This window comes from Oryzias latipes, chromosome 12, assembly GCF_002234675.1.
Source record: "Oryzias latipes chromosome 12, ASM223467v1".
NCBI lineage: Eukaryota > Metazoa > Chordata > Actinopteri > Beloniformes > Adrianichthyidae > Oryzias > Oryzias latipes.
This window is the reverse complement of record NC_019870.2, coordinates 27,603,113-27,616,701: the sequence shown is the minus strand read 5'-3', so window position 1 is coordinate 27,616,701 and position 13,589 is coordinate 27,603,113. Positions and strand designations below refer to the sequence as shown.

Genomic DNA, 13,589 nt, shown 5'->3' with positions numbered 1-13,589 from the left:
TATAACTATCGAACGGCCACCTACTCACTCTAAGCTGACTCACTTTATACCTGTCACTGACCAAACTGTCCAAGAGACCATCACCCGTCTGAGCTCGTCTACATGCTGCCTTGATGTGTTACCCACTAGATTTCTAAAGTCTGTCCTGAACAGTGTGTTGCCACCAATTACTCAAATAGTTAACATGTCTCTTCAATCTGGAATATTTCCAGAGGCCTTAAAAACTGCAGTCATTAAACCCCTCCTGAAAAAGAGCGGTCTTGATCCCACTGTACTGAATAATTACAGGCCTATCTCTAATCTGCCATTTTTAGGAAAAGTCCTTGAAAAAGTTGTCTACCAACAGCTCACTGACTTTCTCTTATTAAACAATTTGTTTGATGTTTTCCAGTCAGGTTTTAGACCCCATCATAGCACAGAAACTGCTCTTATCAAGGTAACCAATGACATCCGCCTGAACACTGATGATGGAAAAGTCTCTGTCTTAATCCTGCTAGACCTGAGCGCTGCCTTTGATACTGTTGATCATGGGATCCTTTTGCACAGACTCCAAGACTGGGTTGGCATCTCTGGATCTGCCCTAAGTTGGCTCAAGTCTTATCTAGAAGACAGGAAATATTTTGTTGAAATTGGGAGTTGTGTCTCAGACTACATGGGCTTGAATTGTGGTGTGCCCCAGGGATCGATCCTGGGACCCCTTCTGTTCAACCTCTACATGCTGCCACTAGGGCAGTTAATACGCAGTAATAACATATCCTATCACAACTATGCAGATGATACTCAGATCTATGTGTCACTGACAACAGGTGAATATGGGCCGGTGGATTCTCTCAACCACTGCCTCCAACAGATCAGCGCGTGGATGCAGAACAACTTTCTCCAGCTAAACTCAGACAAGACCGAAGTTATTGTTTTTGGCCCACAGAAACAAAGAGAAATTGTCAGCAGCTACCTTCATTCTCTGTCTCTCAAACCCTCAAATCAAGTCAGAAATCTAGGGGTAATCATGGACTCTGACCTGAACTTTAACAGCCATATCAAGTCAGTAACATCAGCGGCATTTTACCACCTGAAAAACATTGCCAAAATCAAAAACATAATCTCAAAGCGAGACCTGGAGATACTTATCCATGCATTTGTCTCCAGTAGGTTAGACTACTGTAACGGCCTGCTCACCGGCCTGTCCAAACGAGCTGTAAAACAGCTTCAGTACATCCAGAATGCTGCTGCTCGAGTCCTGACCAAAACCAGGAAGTATGATCACATTAGTCCTGTGCTCAGGTCTTTGCACTGGCTCCCTGTACCTCAAAGAATAGACTTCAAAGCAGCTCTGCTTGTGTACAAGTCTCTCCATGGCCACGCACCAAAGTACATCTCTGACATGTTAGTGCCATATGAACCATCTCGTACTCTGAGGACCTCAGGGACCGGCCTCCTGTTGATTCCCAGAGTCAGAACTAAACAAGGGGAATCAGCATTTCAATATTCTGCAGCTAAGATCTGGAACAGCCTCCCTGAAGGCGTAAGACAGGCCTCTTCTGTGTTCATGTTCAAATCTAGACTTAAAACATTTCTGTTTAGCCGTGTATATGACTGAAAGGTCCTATCTGCACTTTTCTTTCCTTCCTTTCTTTTTAAATCTTTTTTTTTTTTTCTTTTTCTTTTCTTTTAAAGTAAATTTTATGTTGATTATTTCTATGATGTATTGTGATTTTAATGCATTTTTCTGTTTTGTGAAGCACCTTGAATTACTTTGTGTACGAATTGTGCTATACAAATAAACTTGCCTTGCCTTGCCTTGCCTTCTCTTGGAGACCCTGAAGAAGTTTTCCTGTTGTGTTGAAGACAAACATCTGCTTTTGTGCATGGCCCATTTTCTTATTCTTCCACATTCATTCGTTTGTTCTTGAGGATTTTGGTAATGCAGTTGGTGCGCAGCTGCAATTGTGTTTGCATGTTTGTGTTTCTCCAAATGACCTTGTTTGCTCTGATTCCCGGATCCCCAGACGCTGCCAGGCCATCGCTGCCAATAGTCATTACAGTGTTACGACGTCACTCTGTAGAAAACAGAAACTCAGAGAGATGCATTTACATCAGAGACCAGTGGTCCCCAGTCTGTCTCAGGTCATGGTCCGGTTTAATATCACATAACATTTTCATAAAGTGTTATCAGCTTTGATCAGCTTTGAGTCCTTTTTTGTTTGCTATGCTGATGGACAGGCTGACAGACGAGGTAAGACAGGAATCTCCCTGGACAATGATGTTTGCGGATGACATTGTAATTTGCAGTGAGAGTAGAGAGCAGGTGGAGGAACAGCTAGAGAGGTGGAGGTTGGCTCTGGAAAGAAGAGGCATGAAGGTCAGTCGTAGTAAGACAGAATACATGTGTCTGAACGAGAGGGATCAAGGTAGAAGCGTTAGGTTACAGGGGGCTGAGGTGAAGAAGGTGCAGGAGTTTAAGTACTTGGGGTCAACAGTTCAGTGTGATGGGGAGTGTGGAAAAGAGGTGAAGAGGCGAGTGCAGGCAGGTTGGAGCGGGTGGAGGAAAGTGTCAGGAGTGTTGTGTGACAGAAGAGTGCCAGCAAGACTCAAAGGAAAGGTGTACAAGACAGTGGTGAGACCAGCTCTGCTCTATTGGTTAGAGACGGTAGCAGTGAGACAGAGACAAGAGGCTGAGATGGAGGTAGCGGAGATGAAGATGTTGAGGTTCTCCTTAGGAGTGACCAGGTTAGACAGGATAAGGAACGAGTACATCAGAGGGACGGCTCATGTTGCCTGTGTTAGCGACAAAGTCAGAGAAGCCAGACTGAGATGGTTTGGACATGTTCAGAGGAGGGATAGTGGATATATTGGTAGAAGGATGTTGGAGATGGAGCTGCCTGGCAGGAGGGCAAGAGGACGGCCAAAGAGGAGATACATGGATGTCTTAACAGAGGACATGAAGTTGGCTAATGTTAGGGTAGAAGATGTTCATGATAGAGCGAGGTGGAAAAGGATGATTCGCTGTGGCGACCCCTGATGGGAAAAGCCGAAAGAGAAAGAAGAAGATTTTCATAAAGTGTTATGTTTGGGGCAGAAGTAGGCATTAGTGTTACTTTAAGCTTCCAGTTCCCGGAAAATCTATGTTTCAAATTAAAAGGCCTCAGAATGGAATATATTGTAAACAGACAGCCTGAAACTATCTGTAGTTACAGAAGATGACGATTCGATAAAACTAAGCGAACATTACAGGATCTTTTTCATTGAATGTCAATACAACAATGGTAGTAACTTTAGGTTAAGAACTTAACCCCGGTTCTCTGAAACATGAGTGAGGTATCTCACCAGATCACCCTCCTTGCCTGGAGCGAGAGGAGGTGTGCTTACTTAGAGGCAGAGGTCTGACCGTTTCCATGGCGAGGAAAGGTTCAGGCTCCATGACGACTTCGTCGACTCCGGTTGAGAGCGAAGCGCAAAAATTACTAGTATGGTGACTAGTTCTAACGGGTGCTGTTTGGAGACAGACCAACCGCGTGACCCAGACAAGCTATGTAACACCGACTAGCGTTCAGCGACCGAGTTGTTAGCTCGCTCTAGGAACAGTTAAGCTAGCTTCGGATACTACACCTGCCGTCTGAGGATGCTTCTGGGAGCGAGAAGAGGTGTTAGACTGAGGAGAGAAGATGGCGTCCGGCTCTTATAGCAGGAGGAAGTCCCGCCTCCTGAGAGCAGACGTCACCTTCTGTCTGCCAGTCAAGACTGGCGTAATGAAAAAGAGCTTCTGGGGGACAGCGCAGGGGGCGTGTCCCATAGTGAGATACCTCACTCATGTTTCAGAGAACCGGGGTTAAGTTCTTAACCTAAAGTTCTCTTTCAACATTCGTTTCGGTATCTCACTATGGGATGTAGAGACTCCCGTATTGCCAGATAAGCTTACTCCGAAGACCAACAGAGAACAACCAGGCTGATCATACAGGTGAAGGTGTGGACCCCACACCTAGCACTGCGTGAGGCAGCCCTGGTCTAGTGACATCCAGTCTATAAAATCTGATGAAAGTGTGAGGCGTTGCCCAACTGGCAGCCGTGCACACATCATCCAGAGAGATGCCCTGAAAAACTGCCCATGATGATGCCATGCCGCGAGTGGAATGAGCGCGCAGGCCCGCCGGGGGTGTTAACCCCTTGCTGTTATAAGCCATGGTTATAGCGCCCACAACCCAGTGTGACAGGCGTTGTTTGGTTATAGGCTTTCCTGTGTGAGGAGAAGCCCACGACACAAACAGCTGCTCAGATTTTCTGAAGCCAGCCGTCCTCTCCACATACATGCGCAGCGCCCGCACAGGGCACAATGTGTGAAGCCTCTCTTGCTCCGTAGAGGAAAAAGGAGGCGGATTGAATTCCAAAAACTCAATGGGGTGGCAAGGTATGGTAGGGTTGAAAACCTTGGGCATAAATGCCGGATTCGGTCTCAACAAAACCTTAGAATCCCCTCTGGAGAACTGCAAACAGGACGGGTGAACTGACAACGCATGGATGTCGCTCACTCGTTTAGCAGAAGCTAGTGCAATAAGCAGAGCTGTTTTAAAAGAGAGCGCTTTGAGGCTGACTTGCCTCAGTGGCTCAAACGGTGCGCACGACAGTGCGTCCAGCACCACCGGTAAATCCCAAGGAGCAACAAGGCTTTTCGACACCGGTCGGAGCCGACGTGCGCCCCTCATAAACTGACAAATAAGCGGATGCTGGCCCACTGTTTTGTCATTAACACCTATGTGACAGGCGGATATGGCCGCCAGATACACTTTAATGGTGGAAAAGGACAAACCTTTTTCAATCAGTTCCTGAAGGAACGATAGAATGACTGGGACTGGGCTCTGGAAAGGCAATACGGCCATTTTTACGCTCCAGTCCTCAAAAACGCGCCATTTGGCGCCATAGGCGGAGCGGGTGGACCGCGCTCTGGCACTCTGGATCGTGTCCACGACGTTCTGCGGGAGTCCCGCTGCCATGAGATTCAGCCTCTCACGGGCCAGGCCCACAGAGCCAGGCGCTCCGGATGAGGATGAAAAATTTCCCCGCGGGCCTGCGACAGGAGGTCCCTGCGTAAAGGCAGGGGCCACGGTTGGCTGTGCAGCATCTGAATGATGTCCGCTAGCCAGTGTTTCCCGGGCCACCGAGGGGCTACGAGGATGAGAGAGTGTTTCCCCTCCCGAACCCTGGTGAGGGTAGGGGCAATCAACTCCAATGGTGGGAACGCATACAGAAGTCGGCACGGCCACTCGTGCGCTAGAGCGTCCACCCCCAGGGGGGCGCTCTGGTCCGTCAGAGAGTAGAACATTTGACACTGGGCGTTCTCCGCTGACGCAAAGAGATCGACCTCTGCTTGACCGTAAATGCTCCACATCTGGGCTACCACCTGGCTGTGGAGCTTCCATTCCCTGTAACGCGGGTTCCCTCTGGAGAGCAGGTCGGCTCCCCAGTTCATTATCCCCGGTACATGGATGGCCCGCAGCGACAGAAGACGGGAGCTGCTCCACATAATCAGTCTGTGTGCTAGCGTGTGCAACTGAAATGAGCGCAGCCCTCCTTGTCTGTTGATATACGCCACCACTGTGGTATTGTCGGTCCTGACTAAAACATGGCGCCCTTTCAGAAAGGGTAAGAAATGTTTCAGTGCAAGAGACACCGCCAGGAGTTCCAAGCAGTTTATGTGAACTGATCGCATGTGGGAGCCCCACAGACCGTTCACTGTCCTGCCCTCGTGAGTGGCTCCCCAGCCTGTCAGCGAGGCGTCTGTGGTGATCACCTGTCTTGTTTGCACGGTTCCCATGACAACACCCGTGGTGAGGAAGGAGATGTCCCTCCACTTGTGTAGGGCGAGAATGCACGTAACCGAAGCAAGCACTCGTCGGTGACCATGGCAGGCGGGGCTTAGATTGAGCGACGCCACCCACCGCTGAAAAGGACGCATGTGTAAGCGGCCAAAAGGGATGACGGACAGCGCCGATGCCATCAGCCCGAGGAGTTTGAGGCACAGTCTGAATGTTATCCACGCCCCCCTGCGGAACTGTGACAGACACGCCCGGAAGGCTGTCACTCTCTCCGCTGAGAGTCGCGCTCTGAACTCGACCGAATTCAGGGATAAGCCGATGAAAGTGATCGTTTGAACTGGTGTCAATACGCACTTTCCCCAGTTTACTGTGAAGCCCAGTGCAGTTAGGTGCGATGTGAGCAACCCGGCCTGCCTCCTGAGTTCTTCGGGAGACTGCGCTGCGAGCAGCCAGTCGTCTATATACATGGCCAGCCGAACGCCCATCTGTCTCATGGGTGCGACGGCGGCCTCCGTGCATTTCACAAACACCCGCGGACTCAGTGAGAGGCCGAAGGGGAGCACTAGAAACTCGTAAACCTTCCCTCGAAAGGAAAATCTGAGATACTTTCTGTGAGGGGGGTATATTGGGACGTGAAAATATGCGTCTTTCAAATCTATGGAGACGAACCAGTCTCCTGGACGCACAAACCGTACCAGACCTGCGTGTGTTAGCATTCTGAATTTGTACTTCCTCAAGTATTTGTTCAGTGCTCGCAGGTCTAGAATCGGACGCAGGCCACCACCCCGTTTTGGGACCAGGAAGTATCTGGAGTAGAACCCGCTGTGAGCTTGCTCCGGTGGCACTAGCTGAATGGCTCTTTTGCCCTGCAGTGTTTTGATCTCTTCCTGCAAAATTCGTGCATTCTGCCCCCTGGCCTGCGACTGCAGTATACCATTGAAAAGGGGAGGGGTAAATGCAAACTGGAGTCTGTAACCCTTGGTAACAGTGCTTATAACCCAGTCTGGCGCCCCGCAGTGCCGCCATTGCTGTGATTTGTCCGAGAGCGGGCCGAGCGGCATCCGCGCTGAGACACTGGTGGGCGTGGCCAACACGAGCTGCGCTGGCGCAGGGCTCGTTGGTACCACGGTGCTGGGCTGCTGTGCCACTGGCGGAGCAACAGCTCCCTCCTGTGGCCTCATGTGCAGCTGCGCAGCTCCCACTCGGCTTCCCGTCATTTGTATGTGTTTTGTTTTTTTGTTTTGTCTTTTTGTGTTGAGGCTGCGCCCTTGGCTCGGGGCCTGGTTGCGCGCCTCGGGGATTTTTATTTGTGTTGGTTTTAAAAACCTTTTCAAACACTTTCTGGGACCCAACTGTGGCTCCACTGAGCTCTCTGTGGGTCCCTCTTTTCTCCTTTTCAACTGGCTGTGAACAGTGAGGGCCACCTGTGCCTCTGCACGCCTTTTGGTCGGGCTGGAACATGCCCTGGAGAAAAACGACAGGAACGGAACGTGTCGTGGAAGGGGGGAAGCAGGCTTCTGGTTTTGCCCGCTCTCCATCCCTGTTGGTTGCGCCCTAGGTGGCACGCCTCTTTTTCTTTGCGCTCTGAGCGACAGGAGGCGCTGGCTGGGCTGACGTTGTCACGTTTGGAGCAGACGGTTTCTTGGCCCAGGCCCCTCTGGCCTCAGCAGGCTTTCCGTGGCTCCGGTCACCTGGCTGAGGCTGGCGTTTCGGAGTGCGGTAAGCTGGTCTAGCTACCGCTTGAGCGAAGGAAAGACGCGGTGCAGCTGGGGTAGGAGGGGGTACCTTCCTGGGCAGACACAGCTGCAGTGCTTCACCTTCCCGTTTCTTCTCCTCACAGCGCCTTTGCATTGTGGCCATTGCTGGCCCAAATAGGCTCTTTGGGTCCACCGGCACATCGAGGAGTTGAGTCTTCTCCTTCTGAGAGAGACTGGATAAGTTCAGCCACCGGGCTCTTTCCTGGACAACCATGAGGGCCATGGCTCGCCCAGAGGCTTGGACTGCGGACCTGTGGAGACGCAGACAAAGGTCTGTGACCACGCATAGCTCGTTCCACAGGTCTGGGGTTGGAGTGCTTGACATCTGTTCCTGCAGCTCTGCCTGGTAGGCTAGAAGCAGAGAAGATGCATTCAGGGCTTTCACCGATGCGGCAACTGCCTTGTAGCCCTTTTCGGTGAGAGTTGACTGGAAGCAGTCAGCTTTCGAGGGCAGGGCGGGGCCCGCGGAAGTCATGGTGGACTTCTGTGTTGGGTGCAGGTGGGAAGCCAGCAGCGGTTCGACTGGAGGGATCTGCGAGAATCCGTTCTCCTCCATGTTGGCCCAGTCCAAAGCCGAGCCTCCCAGGACGGGGCTTTTGGCTGAAAAGGGGGTGCTCCAGGTCCTGGTTGCTTCCTCCAAGCACTCAGGGAACACTGGCAGCAGCTGTCTGCTGGAAGACTTGGCTTTAGGCAGTCTTTTTCCCTCATAGCGAGACGTGGTGGCCTCGGTGAGGGCTTCAGGCCACTTAATGCCCAGCTTTTCAGCTGCTCTTCTGCAGACATCATGCAGGTCCATCGCGGCGGTCGGGTTTGGGAAGCCGCCGCACGCGTCGCCCGCAGCCAGCGGCTTTGCAGCCGATGGCAGAAGGAAAGGCTCGCTGTCCTCCTCGTCCTCCTCAGAGCCGAGGCTGATGGACTCGTCTCCGGAGTCGGGCACAGTGTCCTGAAACTCCGGGGGCGCGGCCTCCTGCTCATCCATGCCCTCGAGTGGCGCGACCGTATCCAGTTGGTCGCCCCAGCTCATGCCTGCCACCTCTCCCTGCGTAGACTCCTCTGGTAGTGGGGGGCTGGTTACCCCCAAGACCGGGTCCGCCTTGGACAGACTAGCTTGGCGCGCTAGTCTGCGTCTCAGGGTCTTGAGGGAGAGGCGCGCACAATGCTCGCAGCTAGCCGGAGATGCTAACGCGTCCTGGGCATGTTGCAGCCCCAGACATGCAGCACAGGCAGAATGGGTGTCTGCCCCGGCGATTTTGCTGCCGCATGAGCAGGCTCTAGGCAGAGGTCTGACCGTTTCCATGGCGAGGAAAGGTTCAGGCTCCATGACGACTTCGTCGACTCCGGTTGAGAGCGAAGCGCAAAAATTACTAGTATGGTGACTAGTTCTAACGGGTGCTGTTTGGAGACAGACCAACCGCGTGACCCAGACAAGCTATGTAACACCGACTAGCGTTCAGCGACCGAGTTGTTAGCTCGCTCTAGGAACAGTTAAGCTAGCTTCGGATACTACACCTGCCGTCTGAGGATGCTTCTGGGAGCGAGAAGAGGTGTTAGACTGAGGAGAGAAGATGGCGTCCGGCTCTTATAGCAGGAGGAAGTCCCGCCTCCTGAGAGCAGACGTCACCTTCTGTCTGCCAGTCAAGACTGGCGTAATGAAAAAGAGCTTCTGGGGGACAGCGCAGGGGGCGTGTCCCATAGTGAGATACCGAAACGAATGTTGAAAGAGAACTCAATTACGCCTCAGATTCTCTTTCAGGGCAAAAAAACGAATCCCAATTTTTTTTGTGAATAAATTTGGATTCATTGTGTATTTCTCTTTCACACAGAAGAGTATTTTCTGTGTTAATGTTTATTAACGGGTGTCTGCCCAACTTAGCATTGCTGTAGGAAAATTCTTGAAAATCCCTTTTAGATGTTTCCACAAATCAGCAACTTTATTTGATTGAATCTTCCTTCTCTGTTGTCGCCGCTTAAACGTCTAATTTGTTCTCCAGGTTTTAAGTTTCTGAGTTTTTTTTTATTTATATTTGATGGCTCTTTCATTGAGCTGAAACGGTATTTGTCTTCTTCGGCTTTGACCCTCCTCTCCAATCAAAAGGATAAATAAGGTCATTGAATCCAAATGGGAGCAGAGCTGAACCTGCAAACTCTTCTGCTTCATCCCAATCAGAGCCTCCTGAGAGCCCCGGGAAGGAGATCCTGCTCATCCTGATCCCGGCTGTCTCCATCCCCCTGGTGGTGGCCTGCCTCTTCTTCCTGGTGTGCACGTGTCGAAGCAAACACAAGGCTTCCAGCAGCAGCGGTGCGCCTCACAGCCACCTCAACACGTGTGCCAATCAGGAAGTGCAGCTGTCGCTCCTGTCGCCCCAGAAAAACCCGGTAGGTGACTCGGGTGGTTCCACATCCTGCACACCAATCCCTTCCCTGAGGGACCAGAGGCTCCACTGAGTTTGGGGGCTGACCTGGGGCTGCAGGTTGGGGGGAGGCAGCACCTACGAGGTCTTCTTGGGACACCCACTTGGCCTGTCGTCCTCGTTGACCTTCAGTCTGGAGATTCTGAACGTGGTTTTGCAGAACATCAGATTGTTGGGTTGTCATCACGGCGGGGAGTCAGGAGTTCAAAATACAAGCTTTGATTGAAGCAGTTTGGGAGGACAGATTGGGGGAGGTTTTCCTCCTCACATGGCTCCTCCCACCGATCCACATTCCTGACTTTTCCTCTGTGTGAGATTTATTATTAAGATTAAAAATCAACCGAACCTTCAGTTCTTTTGTTTCTCTGCTAATTTGATGCTTTAGAGACAAGTTCACAGGGCAATAAGCAAACAATTAAACATACCCAATGAAAAACAAACCGAAATTATTGCAGCTCAGTCATTAATTATTGGTGTTTTTAAAACTGCAAACAAACTTGACTTGACTGAGGGACGGTAATCTTAGTTAACTTTATTCTCTTAAAGCTTTAAGTCCTAACCAGGATGTAGAGATAGACACTTCATCAAGAAAACAAAATCAACTCAGCATCTGCTTCAAGAGTTTATTCCTAAATCCCCTCATCTTGAAGACAATAAAGGAAAACTTAAAGCAGCAGGTATTCAGACTTCTAGGTACCCTCTTACTTTGTCCAAATAACTATTTTCTGCAAATGTACTATATTTGTCTGTAATAACAGTTCAAGTATTTCAGGAGTTTAAAATATGAAAATTGTTTTCAGTGTTCCAGGAAATAAACCCGAGCCAGTGGTACCGCTTTTTCTTGATCCAAAGAAAACATTCATCCAAATCTAATGGCTTTCTTTGTCTGGAGAAATTTCCACTAGGAAATGGCTTTAATAACTGCTTAAAGACTTTCAGTGTGTAGTGGAAGGGGGCAGAGTGGTCTCCTCCCTAAAGACCTACTCCAAAAAAAGGCTGTTTTTGGTGTTTTAACATCTTTAAAATGGCATTTCTGAGTATTTCTTTATTCAAAAAGTAGTGATTTAGGAGCAGACAAAAAATAACGTTTGAAAAAGTTTGTAGTTTCTACTTTCAAACTACAATCGGCGGGTCACAGCTCCCTGCCCTGCTCCATTCTGATGCTTCCACTTGGAAAAATAGATCCATGAACGTCTTTGTTTTCCTCGTCTGAGCTGGAATCTGGATCTAAACTGTACGGCTGGATAGCTCTGATACTGATCACCATTTTTGTTGCACCGCTAATCTTAAATTAGGCGTCTTCCTACTTTCAATGCCTGCTTTTTGTTCCTTGCTGCTGCAGACCAAGCTCCGGGAAATCAACATGTCAACTGTGCGGTTCATGGAGGAGCTCGGCGAGGACCGCTTTGGAAAGGTGTACAAGGGACACCTCTATGGAACAGCTCCAGGTGAGCAGAACCAGATCGTAGCCATCAAGACTCTGAATGACAAGGCCGACCTCACTCTCTGTGAGGAGTTTCGCCATGAGGCCTCAACCCGCTGTCTCCTGCAGCACCAAAATATTGTTTCCTTGATTGGAGTGGTCACCAAAGAGCAGCCCATGAGCATGATCTTCACATATTCTAGTCTTGGGGACCTGCATGAGTATCTGGTGATGCACTCCCCCAACTCAGATGTTGGAAGCTCAGATGATGACAGGACAACTAAATCCACTGTGGAGCAGGCGGACTTCCTTAGCATCATCACCCAGATTGCTGCTGGGATGGAGTATCTGTCCAGCCACCAGGTAGTTCATAAAGACCTGGCTGCTCGCAACATTCTGGTCTTTGACAAACTCAACATCAAGATCCTGGATCTGGGCTTGTTGAGAGATGTCTACTCTGCCGATTACTACAATTTGATGAGAACCAGCCCTTTTCCTATCCGATGGATGTCTCCTGAAGCAATTGTGTACGGCAAGTTCTCCACCGACTCTGACATCTGGTCCTACGGCGTGCTTCTTTGGGAGACCTACAGTTATGGCCTCCAGCCGTACTGTGGCTACTCCAACTTGGACGTGATTGAGATGGTGCGCAGCCACCAGCTGCTCCCCTGCCCTGAAGACTGCCCCACTTGGATTTATGCCCTCATGCTGGAGTGCTGGAGCGAATTGCCCGTGAGACGGCCTCGCTTCAAAGACATCCATGCCCGCCTGCTCTCATGGGACAGCCTGTCCAACTACCACAGCCCTGCACAGGCCTCTGGCACCAGCAACACCACCCAGACAAGCTCTCTCAGCACCAGTCCTGTGAGCAATGTCAGCATGAGCACAGCCAACGCGTCACGCTACGCCAGCCCCAAGAAGAGCCCAGCCTTTCATCCGCCCCAGTTCCTGCCTCTGAAGGGTCAGATGCACAGGCCCATGGTTCCGCAGCAGCTCTACATCCCCGTCAACGGATACCACCCCGTGCCAGCGTATTCGTACCTGCAGAACTTTTACCCCATGCAGATACCCATGGCAATGCCCCACCAGCAGATGCACCACCCAGCACCGGTGGCCAGCAAAGCAGGTTCTCACCATAGTGGCAGTGGATCCACCTCTACAGGCTACATCACCACCGCCCCCTCCAACACCTCAGCGGCAGAACGGGCCGCAGCGCTAAATGAGGACTCCGGGCCCAAAGAGGACAACCTGGTGGACGGAGTGCCCCAGGACAAATGCAGCCAGAGTGAGGCCATGTCAGCTCATGCATCAGAACTGCTCGCTGAGGAGGCTGGTTCCACCGAGCAGCTGACGGTTCATTCTTCGGACACATAGACACGGGCCTAGCTGAAAAATCGGAGGCAAGAAGAGGAACAAAGCGAAGACTGAATGAATGTTTTCTAAGAAGGTGCTGCTGAGTTTCACAGTCTGGTCACATTCCAGTCCAGTGTCAAGAGATGACTCTGGTTTATTTGATTTTGTTTTTTCACATGACTGTAAAAAAAAAAGGACGTATTTGCTGTTTTTGTTGAAACTAATCCATTAGTCTCAGAGCCTCTGCAGCAGACGATGGTGTTCCCACGAGTCTTTCATAGGAAACGGATCAGATCTAGGGTCTGGTTCAGTTCTGCTGCACTGACTGTGTGAATCCTGGATCGTCCATCCTGCGCACAAGCGAGCCCCCTCCTCTCAAATTCAAGTCCTGACTTTTCAGGGTAAAGGCCCCCCCAGACGCCATAAAGCACAGATCTACATAATCTAATGTGTGTACGGTTTGGCTCAATGTGTTTTATCAGTTTTGATTCACTAAGGGAGGAATGTTTCTCAAACTTTGCCAAGAATTATTTTAATGCTTTTTTTTTATTTTTGTAATCAAATATGAAGAGTTTAATAAAGTTTCTGAAGAGCTTCTTTCTGTCAATGCACTAACTTTATCCCCCCTGACTGAGCGAGATTCTCCAATGAAGCATTAGTCACATCTGCCCTCACGGGTGGATATGGGCTTTCTGCTGGGAAAAATGGACAAACCTGTACAAGGCATACAGGTGACCCGCAGGAAACATCAACGTCTATGGACATTTTCTTCTACGGACATACTGCAGGCGACAGGTCATGGTGAACACAACAAGAGTAAGTAAGGGTGAAGTAGGAG

At 50.3% G+C, this 13,589-nt stretch overlaps 1 protein-coding gene across 3 annotated transcripts in view; it reads left to right on the top strand.

Annotated features, from left to right (window-relative positions):
* The window catches only part of ror2 (receptor tyrosine kinase like orphan receptor 2), a 39,726-nt gene extending 26,379 nt beyond the window's left edge, over positions 1-13,347 (top strand). For all 3 annotated transcript variants that reach the window (XM_023960377.1, XM_023960375.1, XM_023960376.1), the window contains 2 exons: positions 9,732-9,940; positions 11,318-13,347. In XM_023960377.1, the coding sequence (XP_023816145.1) occupies positions 9,732-9,940; positions 11,318-12,772 (1,664 nt within the window). In that variant the 3' untranslated portion in view covers positions 12,773-13,347. The remainder of the gene's footprint in view (positions 1-9,731; positions 9,941-11,317) is intronic.
* The last annotated feature ends 242 nt before the right edge of the window (positions 13,348-13,589 follow it).